The sequence below is a fragment of the Limulus polyphemus genome, unplaced genomic scaffold (assembly GCF_000517525.1).
Source record: "Limulus polyphemus unplaced genomic scaffold, Limulus_polyphemus-2.1.2 Scaffold111, whole genome shotgun sequence".
Classification (NCBI taxonomy): domain Eukaryota; kingdom Metazoa; phylum Arthropoda; class Merostomata; order Xiphosura; family Limulidae; genus Limulus; species Limulus polyphemus.
Window position 1 is genome coordinate 390010 of NW_013665721.1, and position 18894 is coordinate 408903.

Here is an 18894-nt window from a genome sequence, read left to right on the forward strand (position 1 = left end):
TTCCGAACAAAACATTTTACCGTATTTTGTCATGTTTAACTCTATCATGGTTATGAAGGAAATAAACGCTCAACGGGGGCTTTTCGATAAGACATAATTTTATCATTAAACTCTTAAAGATAAAGACTTGGTGTTTTTGTTAAAATTTTAGACATCAGAGAAATTTTTTGCAGTAAAGTATACCCATATCTACGAGTTTCAAAATTAAGATTTGGGATTCTTTAAAAATGTTATTTGTCATAATTTTTAGTGATCTTCTGTAAGACATATACACCCGATTTTATCTTTTCCAAAAATAATTTTCCACAAAGCCTTGATATTTCTAACAAAATTGTGTCCATCTTCAATTATAATTATTTATGGTCTCTTAATGGGTTAGCGGTAAGTTAACATATTTAAAATGCTAAAATCTGGGGCTCGATTCCCTGCACCGTACAGTTTTGTGTAGCTTTGCGCTAAAACAACAGTATCAACATCAACAATTTTCCTTTCGAATGAGTGTTGTTTTGCAATACGTGAGAAGAAAATTTTGGATAAATAATAATAAATAATAAATTGACACCTCTAAATAAAAAACTTTAACTGGTATTATTTTGATTTTATGTGCCCAATTCGAATACAACAGATGGCGATGCAGTCGCTATACTATCATGGCGAACACATGTGTTAAATATCCTATAACAAAGTTCTTGTATGAATTTAATACTTTGACAGAATTACCAGAGAATTTTCTTGAGTATGAAACTATATCTTAATTTGTACTTGTAGTGCTCTGTTATTTTTAACTCACCTTTGTTTGAATTATAGTTAAGAAAGCTGCCTTACAGACTTTTAGGTTTTGGAGAAATAAGTATACTCTAACTTTAAGTCATTTCAAAATTCAAATGACTATAAGTTATATTTATAAGTGTAATTATATATACTATAATATAGTGTTAAGCGATTACGTCTTTTTTTTTTTTGTCTTAATATTATTTATAAGGCTTAAGAAGTTAAACTGTAAAGTGTAATCCTGCCATTCTCAGCTATCAGAAGGACTGAACATAGAATGTTAAGGATGAACAAAATCACCTGGAGAAGAAAGAGAATGGGAGGAGAGACAAATGTGTAGGTCCAATCCTGGCTGAAAACATCAATAGCAAGAGCAAGAAGATGAGGAACCAGAGTACAAAGCCTCAGTGTGAGGAGCACCCCACTGAAGTCAAAGCTACTGGAAAATAAAAAGGATCAAGAGAACACTCCATTGGATAAATGTTGTCTGGACAGGTATCCAATCCATGATAAGAGTAAAAACACCCAGAACATAACACACAATGATAGGAATATTAAGAGTGTGGGCCCCAAAAGAAGGTCCAATATGAATACAGACGGATGGAAAATGAGCAACCACTGAAGAAAAGTTGGAATGGATCATTACCAGACAATTTCTGGCCAGGTGGATAAAAGGAACCAAAACATGACCTACAGTGAGAAGCTTCAGGACATTGATAGGATAAGACCTCTCAGCCTCAGACCACAAACCCTGAATCTTCCAGTTGATCAACCAACACCCCCACATCCCCCCAAAAAGATGCATCCATGAAATGTGGAAAAATGGATGAGGAAGCAGGAGACTCGCCAACGTGCGAGTCATACCTAACCACCAACGCCGATTGATGACAAGGGTAAGAGAAAGGGTAATAAGAGCCGACAAAGGATCCTTGTAAAATTCCACTGGTTGTGAAAAGATACGAAAGAGCCCACCTAAGTCTGACCTAAGTGGATAAGGGCTATCATGGAAGTTCACATTCCCAAAAGCGATAGAACTTTACGAGCTGTACCAGAACTGAAAACCCATCAAATGAAGTCGAAGATGAGAAAGGCGGGCCCGACTGAGATGTGTGTAGAAAAATAAAAATACCCCAATTAATAAAATATTGGACAGGTCACAGTAAGGACTTTTTCAACTTATTAACAGGCCAGGAACAGTAGCCAGTTGACCAAAGAATGAGAAAAGTGCAACCTGAGATCATATAAATGATGAACAAATGCTCTGAACACCCAACAAAACATACAGGGCTGAAGCAAGTCTGAAGGGCAGTGCACAATACAGAGAAACCACTCCATGGAGAATAAACCAAAGTGAGAGGGTTGTGACAAAATATCAGGATATGCAAATAATAATTTGCAACATTCCTCTTTGTCATCGATAAACCTGTAGAAAAATTCCACCTAAGGGTGAGAAATGTGACAAACTTAGTACAGGCCACCAGTCTCCGGTTTGGTGCGAGAACAACACACAGCCTGGAGAAAGATGATGAACAGGATGCAATGGTCTGTAGAGACAGAAAATCTTCTACCTCCTCAGACAGAAGCAGGCTGTGGCAGGATCCTAAGTCATGGGAAAGGACAAGGGTACCAGGGAGAAAAGAGGTGGAGAAAGAATTAATAGGACAAGTCCATCTGATAAAACCGAAGAACCCATGAAACTGTAGTAAAAGATCACTAAAGGGTAACAATATAATAGTCAACTTTTAGATACATATTCTTCTATAAAATTGCTGTTACTAGTATTAGACACAATCAATTCAAATAAACTTTTATAATCCTGTACAAGATCAATATTTTTAGTACTTTCGGTCTGTGTCTCATCTATTCCATAAAATGAACAATTTCCACAAAAAAACATGCATAATGTTGACCAGTTACAATAAATATACAAAATCTGAATAAAAATAAAAAACGAGTTAAACTGATATTCTAGAACAATTACCATGTTCTATGCAAACTATTATCATTAATCCTTACCTTTGTTGATGAAATTTCATCTTTGCTATTACTAACTCCATCAGAATCTTCAGCACCGAGTTCACTATCAGATGGGATTTCAGCAAATAAATCAATATCCTCAGAATCTGAGTCAGAAGATTCAGATAGGTTTTTTTTTTGTTTGTTTTCACGAAGATCTTCTTGCTTTAAAAACTCATCCAGTTCAGCCAATTTGAAGAACTTATCATCTACTAGTGAAGTTTTCTTTTTTAGTTTTGTTTGTGGCTGAACCTTCTTTTCTTTTAAATTTTCATTTTTTGCAGAATTGGAATTTTTAATATATCCTGAAATTTCTAAATCATCATTAGTTTCTTCAGCACTTGAGTTAACATTTGAATCTTCATATTCTTGTATTGGGGAACTGATGGTTAAACCTAGTAAAGAACAATCAGAGTTCAACAACGATTTAGTTACTTTAGGTAGAAGGTGAGAAGTACATGCTTTATTCTGGAGTTCAAGCTCTTGCCAAATTTGCTCCTCATCAAAATTTTGGATAATAAGTTCTGGTAAAGCCTCTGATTCAGGTAACAGTCTCTCTTCTTGTTTAGTAAAGTCATATAAAGACTTAGTTAAAGATTTGAAGTTTCTGGCCACTTCATTTTGAGTTCTAAAAAAAACAACAGAAAAAAGACATTTTGAGGTTATCTTACTATTAGTACTATTAAGTTTTAAGTACTGCATTTCTAACAAATTAGTTGGCATGGAATGAAACAAGTTAAAATAATTGCAAACTGTACAATTCTAGCCAAATAAAATTAAAGCTCAAAATAGCAATAATTTGTCTTAAAAACGAACAATATTATAATGATATTCAAGGCTTTTCACTTTTAAAAACATATTTTCTAGGTGACATTTTTCAGTTAGTGTTGTGATATGTGCTTGTCAGTAACACAGCAATTTTACTTTGTGAACAAAGTTAAATCTAGCATTTTGGAGATTCTCCATGAGTTATATTCACACTGACACTGTAGTTTTCAAATTAGCAAATTATATTTTTAGACATAACTACTGAAATTTGTATTACTGATTTTTAACTTTTGAAAGTATTTAACTTTTTTTTTTATAAATAAATATTTAATGTAAATTTAGACCCTCCTGAAACTAAGAAAAGCTGGTTAAATTTCATTAATATCTTACATTGTATATTGTTATTAATAATGCTTTTCAAGTAACTGTCCAATGATCTTTGTTGTTTATTCTTGTATAGAATTATAAGTCATATTGACAGTAAGTTGTTTGAATTTGTTGATATTATCAAAATAATTTTCTATTAAGAGACACCAGATCTTATGATGCTTTCAAAACCTTGGTATCAGGAACAAGTATTAAAACTCAACAAAGTGATGATACTGGAACTCTAAGCGTCTACAAAGAAATGAAGAAATTCACACACAAAACCTCAATATAAAAACACTGCTATCTGAGTTGGGGCTCTGAGGGATGACAGATCTACTCCCCATACAAATTTTCTATTTGCAATGCATACTACCTACACCCAACTCTCTCTTAAGCATATGGTGATGTCATCTGTACTTTCCTCTTCCTAATTTCATTTTAGCACTGTTTAATGAAGTTTAAATATCACAAGGTAATTAATATTACAAACTACTGAAAGTTAAATGTGTAGGTTATTCTAAATGTTGTTTGTCAAGTAAGAACAATTAAAAAAATAGGTAAGTTCTATTGAATGGTTCTTTCAATCCTAATACATAGTAATATTTTTATATGTTCATTCCTTTCTAAATGTTATTCTCAATAGTTCAGAAAAAAAAAAGATATCAACTGGGATAAAAACTTAGGACATTGTGTGATGTTATTATTTTTTCATTAAAAAATCAACAAGTTTTACAAAGATTTAACAACTTAAAATACACTAACTTTTTGAATATTTATTAATTCACATGAAAGAGAAGATGTTTAGAACTCATTGGTATTTATAAACTAAAATGTTTATGTATTATTCCAAGTAAATTAAAATGTAAATGAGATACCTAATCAAAAAGCTAGTTACATTAATAGACTAAGAACATGGAAAATGTACAGGCTGGAGGAGTAATAATAGGCTTGTCAGCTTTTCTTTTAGTAGCATGCTGGTTATATAATAACAACATATTTTAAACATCTATATTTGCATCCAAATATTGTCAAATAATAGAACATGAATGAGATGTATCTATGGCTAAAGCTATCCAGTGTCATTTCTTGTCTGTGCGTATCCCCAAGAATAATAAGTTCTCATGAAATTCAGAGTTGAATTAAATTTTGAGATTTTGAAGAGGGTGGGGGGCATGAATGGAAAATTGCAGCATCAAAAACAGAAAATATCAATATTTATATTATTTCTTCATGTTAATGTTTCTTTTGAATACTTATGTAAGTAGGAAATTTGTGGTCAACTCAGTATAAAATGTAAAATTCATAACATTCTAAGTGCTTAAAAGTGGAAATTATTAATTCACTTTACCCAAAAGATCAACATTTCAATCATTTTCTCATATATTTTGGTCAAAAAGTCTGTAAAACAGAATTATTTTTGGGACTAGCTTTAATATCAAGAAGACACGGATGTATTTTTGAATATGTGATATGATCAAGTTTATACATAAGCCAAAGAGAAACTGCAAATAAATAAAAGGGTTTTTTGTGAACTGGTTCAGGACAAGTTGCTATGCATCATCACAAATACATGATGCTGAGCAGTCCATTGAATGATTGCAGTTTAATTTTTGAAAATAATATTACACTATTCCAGCTGATTTTGACATGTTTAACACTTCTCTACCTGCCAAAATATGCGAGTATACCTTCACTTGATTCTTTAAGAGTAAAGCACTAGGACATTAATTGATTCAATCACGTTTTCATAACCACTATGCATTGACTGATCAGAAGTTTGATTTCCTCACTAACTGGCTTGAACACATCTGGTAAAATTACTGGAAATGGGAATTATCACCATTATAATTTTTGAATATATGGATATTTGAAGTTTTTTCCGTATTTTTAATGCAAAGTTTAAAAAAGGAAACAATAAAAACATTATCAAATTTAAAAAATAATAATATGAACACTTTTAGCTTGATACTTTTCATTTTGGATTAGGAAAAGTTTATTTTGATGACTCAGTAAAACCAGAAAAATTGAATTCTAAAACAAAGTACTAACAGATCATTTTTCCAAAAATTCTAGAAAAAGTTATTCTGTCAATGTAAATAAATGTTCAAATGTGTTAATTTTTATTCTTGGTATAACACAAACTTAAACAAATGTGCAAAAAACTTATGATCAACCAATGTATACTTATTATGGACACGTTTGAAATAATATTTAGTGCTTCACTTTTAACAAAACATGCAAGGGCACGTTCACACATCTTTATTGGAGCAGGAGTATTACAAAAGCAAAATCAGCATCAGGTGTTTAAAATTATTCATAGAAATTAGGTGTGTAAAAACTGCTTACTGCTGTTGCAGCATATCAAATGATCCTGAACCAGTTCATAAAAAGACCTTTAGGTATTTACAGTGTCCCTTAGGGTTAGGTAATAATAAAATTATTTCAAGTTAATAGCTGCTGTCATAAAAAAATGCCAGAAATAATAAATGACTTTTTTAATCTATTTTAAAGATACAATTTATGTCTTTTAGTTTTATTAAAACTAAAAGTTAAACTGTTGAAGTAATTTTCTGTGTTACGGAGTTACTGTTAGTAGCTTTTGAATAGCAAACCAAATAACAACATTGTATTTATAAGCAGTAGTGCAAAGTCCAAAATGACCATACTATTACTACTATCTTAGAACTATTACTATTAATACTAATATTCCTTCCTGGCTGTCTCAGCTGTGTTTTTCATGGCTTCTCCAGCTCCAACTTCCTCCGTTACTTTTTTTTCTGTCTCTTCTTCGCCACCCTTAGTCACCGGTGTATCATCCAGATCTTCCTGTCCTCCGTCTTCACGCTTGGTTTTCCAATGGTCGTTGGTGAGGTGATTTGGCTTCTCTTTTGTGCTACTAACTTGAAATTTAATTTTTAGAAAGCTGTTTTGAAATTAAGTTTTATTCAAAGTCTCCTCGAGTTAAAAGGTTTTTATTAATTGAGCAATAAAACAATTTTTGTCTTCTAATGGAAATCTGGATATCACTTTTATATAGTTGATTGTCCAAAGTAAAGTTTGTTTTCTAACTCTTGATGTTGATAGTGAAATTTTCTATCTTAGGGTTCTAAAGGAGCAAGATTTGCAAAATATGAAGATTTCTTTGACCCTCTTGAAAGTGATGAAGACAGACAAATATGTAGCTCAGAAAGTGGAACAGATAAGGAAGATGAAAATGCAGAGTATGTTTTTTTACATATATATAATTTATTCAGTAGATAACTATATAAAAACAGGTCTTTTACAATAATCTGTTTGATTAAAACAAGTAAAAATTTAAGATCCATTAAGTGATAGCAAAGTGAATGAGGTTGTGTTAATTCTGTCAAAAACTAAGCTCAACACTTTGCCGTTTAAAAGAATGTACTTCTTTCTGCTACAAACAATTTATAGGTACTGTATTTTTCATGTTTTAATTCATCACAAGTAATCTACATTCATATATGTGTTTGAAAAGAAAATAGGTAACTTCATACTTCTTACACAATGATCAGCAAAAACATTGCTTATAAACACTGTAGTTTTCTAATTACAAAAACTGGATAAGTTTAACAATTAGAAATATCTAAAGTAAAATTGCGACTGTGAAAATCATTACATCTGTGAGCACGATGGACCCGAAAACAGTCTGTACCTTAAAATAAGGGTATTAAATGTCCATTCTTTTAACACATTTTCCAAAATGTACTTTCAAATAAAGCAGCTGACACCAAACTGTCATTATTTTGTCACAAAGTGGCTGAACGTTTTGTTCTGTATGTATTAAAACACTAATGCATTAGGTTTTTAGAGAAAAAGTTGCATAATATTGTGAACAATAAATGTGTTTGACATCTTTATACTGACATAAAAATAATTTTTAAATATGTGAGAAGAGTTCTTTACAACAGTCCTGACTTTTGTATGATTACCTAAAACTAATACCCTTTTGAACAATGTTGTGGCTTAAAACTTCAGGTTGAAAATAAAAGAACCATTTTAAGAAAATACACCAAAATTAGCAACCATTTTAAGACACAATGTCTACCAAAAAGTTAATTCTGAGATACAGTACAATTAAATCTTAAAAGTGTGAAAGACCAACTGTGTATGGTATTTTGCATATTATATTTATCCAGATTGCGCTCTCATAATAACAGATTTTTTTTCAGCAAAATATATACAGACAACCAAGTGTTATAATTTGTTCACTTCAATATAAATCATCATTAGATCTTTACAGCAAATAAGTTAGTCTGACGGATATAAAATGGAATACATTGTTTGCTTCTTTAAACAACTACATTCTAGGTAGTATTCTATCTTTTGTTCTTTATTATTTATATAAATAAAGTCTTTAAAAAAATCTGTGCCAAAACTGAGTTATTTTACATACCTTTTCTTGTTTTTTTTCAAAAGTGGATTTTTTTTCTGATTGCTTCAATATTTTCTTCATGTCTTCATCATCACTACCACTATCACTAGCTAGTTCCAACTGACTGGCAGAACCTCTGTGATCAGATTTTTCATCTCTGATATCTGCATCCCTTGTGTCATAATCTCTGAAATAATTATTCATACAGTAATAATGTTGAACATTTACCTTGCTATTTATTAATTGTCAATTACATCAAGCTTGAGCTTCAACAGAACAACTTCTGTAAGGAACTGGAAACTGTATTTTTTATTTCAAAACTATTGAATAGCAATGAAATAACAAGAGAGACACATCCTGGGAAAAAGAACCAACCTATTTAAAGTTAGCTACAAAAGAAAAGTAACAAAGCATTCCATATTATCTGATATCCCACATAAAATATGCCCTGGATATATATCTATGTTATGTGAAGTAGTTTGGGTAGTTAACAGACAAGTTATATTTATTTTTCATTATAACATGTTAATTTATGAATAACATTTGCACAGTAGCATCACATTACATGATTCCACTTGAATAAGTCAAGCAGGTAAATCTTTAAATAACACAATGTCCATGAAGGTGTCAACATCTTTTGCAGTTTTCTGTTATCTACGTGTATACAAGAAAATAAACTCGATATCCTGTCAATCTTATGCAACATGTTACTATGTCATAATATTATAGAGTTTTTAGGTTGCACATATTTTACACACCTAATACACGTATATGTATAAATATGTGCATGAAAGATTGTCTGAACAATTTGACTGCCAGATTTCATTATAAATGTAGAAATAATTCACTGAAACCATACAACAAGATGAATTCTACATTTTACTTATTTGTCATAAGCTTGCGAGCTATTCACGAGCTCTTTACCTTACCTTAAGAAGAGTTTGTTAATGAGTTCTTTAGCTTGCCTTAAGAAGAGTTTATTAATAAGCTCTTTAACTCACCTTAAAAAAAGTTTATTAACGATCTCTTTACGTTGCTTTAAGAAGTTTATTAATAAGCTCTTTACCTTACCTCAAGAAGAGCTTATGAATGATCTCTTTACCTTGTCTCAAGAAGAGTTTATCAATAAGGTCTTTATCTTGTCTTAAGAAATATATTTAATAAGCTCTTTACCTTGTCTTGAGAAGAGTATATTAATAAGCTCTTTACCTTGTCTTAAGAAGAGTATATTAATAAGCTCTTTACCTTGTCTTAAGAAGAGTATATTAATAAGCTCTTTACCTTGTCCTAAGAAGAATTTATTAATAAGCTCTTTACCTTGCCTTAAGAAGAGTATATTAATAAGCTCTTTACCTTGTCCTAAGAAGAATTTATTAATAAGCTCTTTACCTTGTCTTATTTTAATAAGAGTTTATTAATAACCTCTTTACCTTGTCCTAAGAAGAATTTATTAATAAGCTCTTTACCTTGTCCTAAGAAGAATTTATTAATAAGCTTTTTACCTTACCTTAAGAAGAGTATATTAATAAGCTCTTTACCTTGTCTTAAGAAGAATTTATTAATAAGCTCTTTACCTTGCCTTAAGAAGAGTATATTAATAAGCTCTTTACCTTGTTCTAAGACGAATTTATTAACAAGTTCTTTACCTTGTCTTATTTTAATATGAGTTTATTAATAACCTCTTTACCTTGTCCTAAGAAGAATTTATTAATAACCTCTTTACCTTGTCCTAAGAAGAATTTATTAATAAGCTCTTTACCTTGCCTTAAGAAGAGTATATTAATAAGCTCTTTACCTTGTCCTAAGAAGAATTTATTAATAAGCTCTTTACTTTGCCTTAAGAATAGCTTATGAATGATCTCTTTACCTTTTCCTAAGAAGAATTTATTAATAAGCTCTTTACCTTGCCTTAAGAATAGCTTATGAATGATCTCTTTACCTCACTTTAAGAACAACTTATGAATGAGCTTAGAGGGATGTTCAATGATTGTATTAGGATAATTGTGTAGGTCTTACAGCCCCTCTTCTCACAACAGTTAGTGTTCTACAGTATGTGATAATCCTGGTTATAAACTACTGCTTTACATCAAAATTCCACTGCAATACACAAAGGTCAATGTTGTCCTCTCTCCTCTTTATATATTTTCCTAAGTCTTTCCAGCTTGTACAACTACTTCTGAGAGCCTGTTTGAGCAACTCAAAGACATAGAAGTACATGGGAGATGTCTATGAATGATATAACATAAATCCTCATTTGTACTGGAATCAAGTTGAAGAACTGGCATGCTAACTTGGATGTGTAGCTGGATGATTGTGTCTTCATAGTCATACCTTATTAGCATCCAATTCATGCAAAGATGGCATTTACTAATGATTTAGTGGTGTTAGTACGTTGTAGCAAGCTAGTATGCAGAATTCACCTTGGTATTTTACTTGATTTTTCTGGTGATTAATTTACCATTACTTAACATGCAACCATCAAACATCCACCGAAGAAACTGTCATGACATGCTCTGTACCACTTTTTAAATGTGGTAATACTGACGAGAAGTGTATAAATTGCTTTGATATTTGTACACATTCTTTCAGTTATCACATAACAAATACCGCTCAGCAGGTCTTCCATTCAGCTACGAGCTTTGGGAGAAAATTATGAACATATCTTGTGTTCCTTTGCAGACCTAAGTATGTGCGAGTTATTTTGTTTACATTTCCAAGTGAGGTTTTAATTGCAACGGAACACTATCTTCTTGAGTTACCTTAACTTTCTTGTATACCTCTGATGTGTGACTGGTAGCCAGTTTTTTCCTTCCAGCTGGAATCATGCCTTTCCTTGCATTACTAATAATGTTCAACATCACTTATATTCATCCTTCAAAACACTCAAATTTGTGTCTAACATGATTTATCATTGTGGAATAAGAAAAGTTTGTGTTCTAAGGTCCTGTAATTTAAACCTCCCAAGTTTAAGTGTCATCTGTACTTGTAACTCACCATACTTCAAGCAAACCGCAACAAGAGAGTCAGGGCTCTTAAACTGTGTAGTCACGAGCTGCCAGAATAACAGGGGCAAAATGATTCAATATGTAAATTTTTATCCTATTTATAATCAAAAACTAAATAATAAATTTAATAGAATTGATTACTACAAAATAATAGCCTTTCCTGCATAGCTGTTAAATGTAGGATTGAAATAACCTTATTTTACACAAGGGCAGGAGTAAACTTTCCTACACAGCAGTTAAGAAAGATAGGATCATAATAATCTTTGTTTTGCAACAAATTTGTTTGTTATAAAGCACAAATTTGCACAATGGGTTATCCATGGTGTGTTTACTGCAGGTATTAAGCCTTGAATCTGATTGTTATAAGCCATTCAGCTTAACACTGAGCCACCAGAGAGCTTTTGCAAAAGGAGTAATCTTTTCTACACTGCAATTAAATGACACAACCACAATAGTCTCCATTTGGGAAAATGGTGCAATTGAATATTGATAACCAGATAGACTCTTAAGCTAAAGCAAATTTTTTCTTAATAATAAAATTTAACAGTAAAATTCAGAACAACAATTAGATGCAGAGATGGCATCAATTAACAAATCACTTATAGTCTTCCAATCCCTTTATCGGGATTTATTTACCAGGATTTCTGACAAGCAATATTTCTAAACCCTTAGAAAAGATGATATTGATAACAATCAATCCAGACTGGTTTCCTTCTGCCTAAAATTCACAACCTGACAACATCAAGGAACCCCACGTTAAATAATTTCTATGGATTTCAGGCAATTTTACCTATACTCTTCCCTACACATTTCTGGAAACTTAACTTTTTAAGAATCAGCCCAAATAACTTAAACTGATTCATATATGGTAAAGTAAATTTCCCTGTTAAAGTAAACAGTAATCTAAAAGATTACTAGGTTGCTCCATAAAAACATGGATTTGCAGTATGTTTGCTATAGTCCCGTATTCAGTGCTACTTTTGTATTATTAATTTTGCTAAGAGATTGAAGAATCTACAAAAATGTTCAGCAAGTTCTTTATCCTACTTGTTTTTTAATCATTTAATATGACTATCAGTGAGAAACTGCTTAAAACTTGATATTTTACTATAACACATAGAATACAAAAAGGGAACTACTGTAACATTTTCAAGAAAGTTTTCACATAGTAGTACTAGAAACTCTTTTTCTAGTTTCATTGTATATAGATGTCTTGTATTACCGTGTTTTTATGTACATAGTTCACATGTTTATCTCTAAAGCTTCAGAAGCAGATTAAAGAGTTGGAAGAAAGTAACTTGGCAGAGAAGCCATGGCAACAACTATACAGTCTTTTTTAATATGGGAATATGGTGTCTGTTAATAATGTATAATTTTTCATAGATAAAATAGTACACTGGGTGAATATTCTATAATTTCTAGGTTGATTCAAAACATTTTCTCTTAGCTACAGCTACTTTAACAAAACAGCATAGTTATATCAACATTACACACCTTAGTATTTTGAACAACAAAGTTTTATCCCAAGAGTTCAAAAATTATCCCAGTGGAATGATAAATTATTAAAGAGAGCAGAATATCTATGCACTGTTCAGTCAAATAAAAAAGGCAGCTACAATGGTGAAGAATGCATGTAACTATGGCAGTTAGGGTTAGGATAAAAAAAAAAAGACATACTGTATGGAACAAGAAGGCTGTAACTGATAAAAGAAAATCTTAGTTGTTTCTTGCTTGGAATAGTGAAATAAAAATATAATTTTTGATAACTAATTTTAAATGTAACAGGAAATAACTTTATCAAACTGGAAATGACGAGTTATTTCAAGCCTAACAGAACTTTGTACTCCCTACTTACCTTTAATATTAAATAGCAAGTTTCTTAACTCTTCGTATCAAATAGCCTATTGTTCAAGTTCTTAAACCCAAAATAAATTGCATATTTGTTTCTAATAAATCCTATATCAGTGTAATAGAAACTTTTTATGGTTTACTTATGAAGTATGTTAAAGTGAAGTTAAATAATAAAAAAAAAGGAGATAGAATGCAACTTAAAAGTGTACCTTTCCACTTGATCAATCACTATGAGCAAATTTTTAATGAAATTAAAAAATTAAATCCCATAGTATTATTATCAGTTTTTGTAAGACTAACCAACAGATGGTTATGCCCCTCTCACATAAAGCTAACACTATTTTAAGGATAAAATGAAACTTATCCATGGGTAAATAAATATTAAAGCTGAGCTACATAGTTATACAGCCTCAATTATAAGTAAAATTTTTTATTAACATAAAATGTAAAACTTCATCCATTGTGATTGGTTTTTCAATGAAAGGTAGTACATAGGAGTAATATAACCCTTTCAAATAGTCACAGTAGTAGAAGGAGTTATTGCATACAAAGAATATCATTTATATTTTTAAAAATGATGATTAAGTTCAGCATACTGGAACTTATGACTGTACCTTTTCTCGTGATCATGCTCTGTTATTTTCCCTCATTTCTTAACAGCAATGTTTCCATGAAATCAGAATTTTGGAAAAACAAAATCAAATCAATGTTTACCCATTTCTCTTGTGTAGCTTAGTGGAGCTGCATTGTAGAACTTAGTGTATGTGGTCACTGTTACTTCAGTATTTTTTAGTCATTTTTCTCATAATACAACCATTGGTTTCAAGGTGTGACTGAAAGTTTGTGAACTTCTGGCTTATGAACCTTCATCAATTTCAAATTCTTATATATGATCTTCTATGTGTAGTAAGAGACATGCTCAGCTTCGTCAGAAGTTTCTGTTTTGTAACAACAGCCTTCACTTTGTAGATGAGATTGGTTAAGGGCATGGTTTCAGTCTGTTGCTGTCTTAAACTGTGCTTCCACAAAGAACACAGAATATCCGTTCTCAAAAATTATATGCTTTAGCTTTACATGATTTAATAATCTTGTCATATGAATATACATACCTTTCCAGAAATACAATCAGCACAATATGCTTTTGTATACAAAACAAGATGCTTATCTATCATGTGACCACAGATCTAAAACCACTCTGATATCAGGAGGGAAGCCAAATAAAAATTTAGATGAATTTTCATAATATGTAAACAACTGTCTGCAAATACATAACATATTGCAGTTGTGAGATATGCACCTGTAATTCTGATTCAATTCTAAGGAAAAAAAGTTGGATGATACAAATCTAAGACAATTCACTGTAAAGATATACGTAAAAAACTGTGTGTATTCATATACATGTAATCTTCCAAATCAATGACTTAGTTGATTTGTAGCTAAGGCTTAGAGCAACTATGCCTCATTACTAAGATTCAAATATTTTCTAGTGTTACTTAAGCAAAGAAAAGTAACAATAAAAAACCCAGAAAAATCTATAAGGTATCTAAAAAATAGTTTTTTTATTTTGTACAAAGCTACATGTATGCTTGCTATCCATAATTTTGAAATGATAGAATGCAGCTACTCAAACCACCCACTGCCAACTCTTATCAGGCAGAATGTTACTATTACAATGCATCCATGGAACACAATTTTGTGTTTTTGTTGGTAATGGGACATCATCGGACATGCTAGCCATTTGGCCATACTAAATTCTAGACACCATTTTGAACTTTTGTAGGTACCACAAGTGAGCACTGTATTTACAATTTAGACTTTTTTTTTAAACAAAATTGAAATTAATGTTTAAAAAAAAAAGAATTTCATATTTCAAAAAAAAATTATTATGAAAGTAATTTTCAGTAATATAATTGTTTTCTCTCTAGCTTTATACATCTACATAATAACTGAAAATTTTGAGCATACGTGGAATTTAGATAGACATTTATAAAAGAAAACTTAAAAAATTATTTACAGCAACGTATATAAATGAACAGTTTTGTGAGTGGCAAATGCAAACACCTGATCTTTAATCCTTTGTTTAATGATATCTTCTAATTTTGTTGTTGTTTCCTCAGTGATGACAGGAGCTGTAAATGAGAAAATGGCTATTCTTAGTCAACAGTGTTTATTACCACAATAGCAGTGAAGTCTGAGTCTCAGTTAAGACTTCTAAATGACAACTGTTATAAATTATCAAATTAACCTTCTGCTCTATAATTACTTTTTAAAACTGTTTTAATAATGTGTTAAATAATTTGTTGAAATAAAAAATTCTAATGTATAAAAAAATATACAACAGATGGAGGTGATAGAAAATTAATTTCACAGAAATTTTACAAAAAAAAAAAAGAAATGTACCTAATACTACTAAAACATTCTACATGAAGTCAACTCTTAGAAAATTACTTTTCTTTGACTGAATGAATTTGTTTGTTTGTTATTAAGAACAAAAATACACAATGGGCTATCTGTGCTGTGCCCACCAAATGAGAAGAACATTTCATATAACCCCTTCCTCAACTATTACCCAATTTTCTTTCATACAATGGAAATACTTAGCCAATTTGTATTAAACATAGTACAAGCTTACCTTGAGCTTAAATAAGTTACTTTTTTAAAATATTTCTATCATTTTATAGGATGTGAAATTTCCAAAATATTGTTGTCAGACACTGTTTTGAAGAAACATTAAAAATATTTTCTTCTGAATTAAAATTTCAATTTTTTTGTTGATTGAAAAGTTTTTAGATATCCAGTTAGTTTCAACTTGTCTGATATTCTTTAACATATTTCTTTTGATACTTAAGTTTCCTGTAGACATCACTTCTGGAAATAAATCATAAACAAAATGGCAAAAACTTACAAAAGATTTATTGGTAATCTTCCCCACCTTTCAAAATGGCATTACCATTACCTTTGTCACGCAAGGTACCATGATTTTTGCTAACAATATTTTTGGTTAAAGTAAATTTACATCTAATAAATATAGTTTCTTTTCAGTAAATAACAAGTTCTTTTATTTATGTGTATTGCTTGAAAACAATAAACTTAACAATAATATTCACTGAATAAGGATTTAAGTCATCAAAATATTTTGTCATCACCAATCATACTCATTAAACCTAATTAAGCTTATCTGGTGTCTTGGAGTAGAATAACATTTCTGTAGCTTTCAAATTCGATATAATTAAACACAAAAATATTTTCAGAAATTAAATGAAGATTTAGATAAACTATAAAACAAACTATCAGACCTGTGATTTGTTTTTAAGACTTCTAAACTTCCCATTAGATTCTACAAGAGCTCTGAGAAGTCAATATTTCAACAAACCCCAAATGTTCACACTATTTTATTAACTCTATATTGAAATATTGGCTATAGCTGTTTTCAAGCTGAGCTTCATTAGTAACTGTACAGGCCATATGCTGTGACATAAGATGGACAAGAAGGGCTGTAATAATTAAGGAGGCCAATATCTCCACCAAGCAATCCCAACATGGCCAATTCTGACACTATAAAAATTGTGAAAAACACAGAAAAATCAAAAACTGTCTATATCACTGTTTAGGACCTACAAGAAGGCATCTTTGTATAAAATCCCATGTAAGTTGGTTGACATACACATGAATAGTTCACAAAAACCTCAAATTATGCTTTCTTTGGTGAAAAATTGAGCAAAAGATAAAAATTCTAAAATTGTCTATATTTCTGTTTGGGATCTGTAAAAAAAGTATCTTTGTATAATCTCCCATGTAAATTGGCTGAAATACGGCAGCGTAATTGTCAAAAACCCTAAAATTATGCTTTTTGTGGCATCTTAACCTCCCTATAATTATTAAAAATGGGCAAGTCTACCATTTTTGTTTGTCAATGTGTAGGACCTTTAGGAAAATATCTTTATATCAAATGCTATGTAAATTGGTCAAAACACAGCCAACAAACAGACCAAAACTCCAATTTTTTTTTGAGCTCTCACCCCCCCAAAACAAAGACACAGGATTGGGCAAATCCAAATTTTTTGTATGCAAATTTGTTGGGTGCATGAACATTTTAATTTGTGCCGATTCTCATATTGATTACTTTAAAAATGACTGCATAAGAACCCAAAATATACATTTTTTGGGGAGGGAGAGGTTTGTTTGACCTTTCACCCCACAATACTAACAAGTTTCAAGTCAATCTGCCAAGAAATGAAGGAATGGAGTTGACTGAAAAGAAGAAAAAAGATAGGAAAAAGAAACAATAGAAAAACAGTATGTCTCTCTTTGGACACATTATAAAACCAGCAACCGATAAAAAAAGAACATGTAAAGGACAGGTTATAAACCATCATATTCTCAAGGGTCCATAGTTATTTATCAAATATAAACCTACACTCTGAAATCAGCAGAAAAATTCTAAAAAATAATCAATACATGCATTGTTTACAAGCAAGATTTGGAGTTGTGAAGTAATGAAAATTAGAACACATTACATTTTTCTTTGTAAATTACACTACAAAGGTGTCATAAAATGACAAAATATCAATTTAAAAATAATTTATGGTTAAAAATTGTTATTCAGAATTATTATATTTACTTAGATATTGATACATGATATGCAGGTGTGCACTCAACACCTGAGAGGTTCTCACTGGTCGTGATTGGGTTAAAAAACTTTTGACAAATTTTTCTTTTAAGATAAACCTTTTCAAATGAAGCAACTTCAATATGAAATTTCTATTTTATTAGAAAAATCTTTCCATGCATATATTTTATCAGGTTAAAAAAACAAAAACGTTTTTTAATCAGTTACCAATAACAAAGAAATATAAACACCTGGTCTGGAAGTGTGTTCAAAAAACAGATGATCTTCCAAAATACTGTTTTCTGGTCGACCTTCTGCTGCAATTTCTCCTTGAAGTTATAATTATTCATGCCTGTCATTATGTTACTCCTATTACATTCTGTTACCTCAATAATTTGAGATTACAAGAGATGTTTGTATTATTATTTTAATTTCATTGGTTTTAATAGATTGCCCCTTTATTACAGATTTGGGATGATGTCGAAAAAAAACAGAAACCTAAAGAAGAACCATTTGAGTACAGGCGTCGAGTCACTTTAAATCAAGAAAAGAGCAAAATGAGCTTGGCAGAAGTTTATGAGCAGGAATATATAAAACAACAACAGGTAAGAATACGGTCTGTAGGGCTAGGTGTGGCCTAATGATTAGCATGCGAGACTGTGAATCCGAAGATCCACGGTTCACATTTTGCTGATTCAAAATCATGCTCCACACACTGGATCTATGGTTGCATTATAAGAGTGGTGATGAAATCCTGCTGTCCAATTAACTCCCTCAACATGGGCTTGGTTAAATTTACAGACCACGTGACCTCTTTGTACTTGTTTAAAGTCTTTATAGTTTTGATACAAATAACTTTTAATATAATATGTATATCTTCACAAGATATGGCAGACTTTCAGTAAACATCATAAGCCTTTCACATACAAAGAAATCATTTTTTTTAGTGAAATATTGTTAATAAACCAAAAAAAGATTTGTTCCTGAATATATTAAATATTCTTTTAGACTAGTCCGTTTGCAAAGTGATTTCCATGTTAAGATTATAAATACTTTTCTTCATCTCAAAAATCTCAAATTTCATTTCTGTAATCTCTAAAACCTCCTAAATA

The 18894-nt window shown here is 30.8% G+C and overlaps 1 protein-coding gene across 1 annotated transcript in view; it reads right to left on the reverse strand.

The window, feature by feature from the left end:
• Positions 1-18894, reverse strand: part of LOC106471212 (U3 small nucleolar ribonucleoprotein protein MPP10-like) — a 31251-nt gene that overhangs the window by 1844 nt on the left and 10513 nt on the right. The window contains exons 2-6 of the mRNA XM_022400866.1: positions 11275-11369; positions 8339-8504; positions 7278-7295; positions 3745-3750; positions 2788-3423 (exon numbers count right to left, since the gene is read on the reverse strand). Of these exons, the coding sequence (XP_022256574.1) occupies positions 2788-3423; positions 3745-3750; positions 7278-7295; positions 8339-8504; positions 11275-11369 (921 nt within the window). The remainder of the gene's footprint in view (positions 1-2787; positions 3424-3744; positions 3751-7277; positions 7296-8338; positions 8505-11274; positions 11370-18894) is intronic.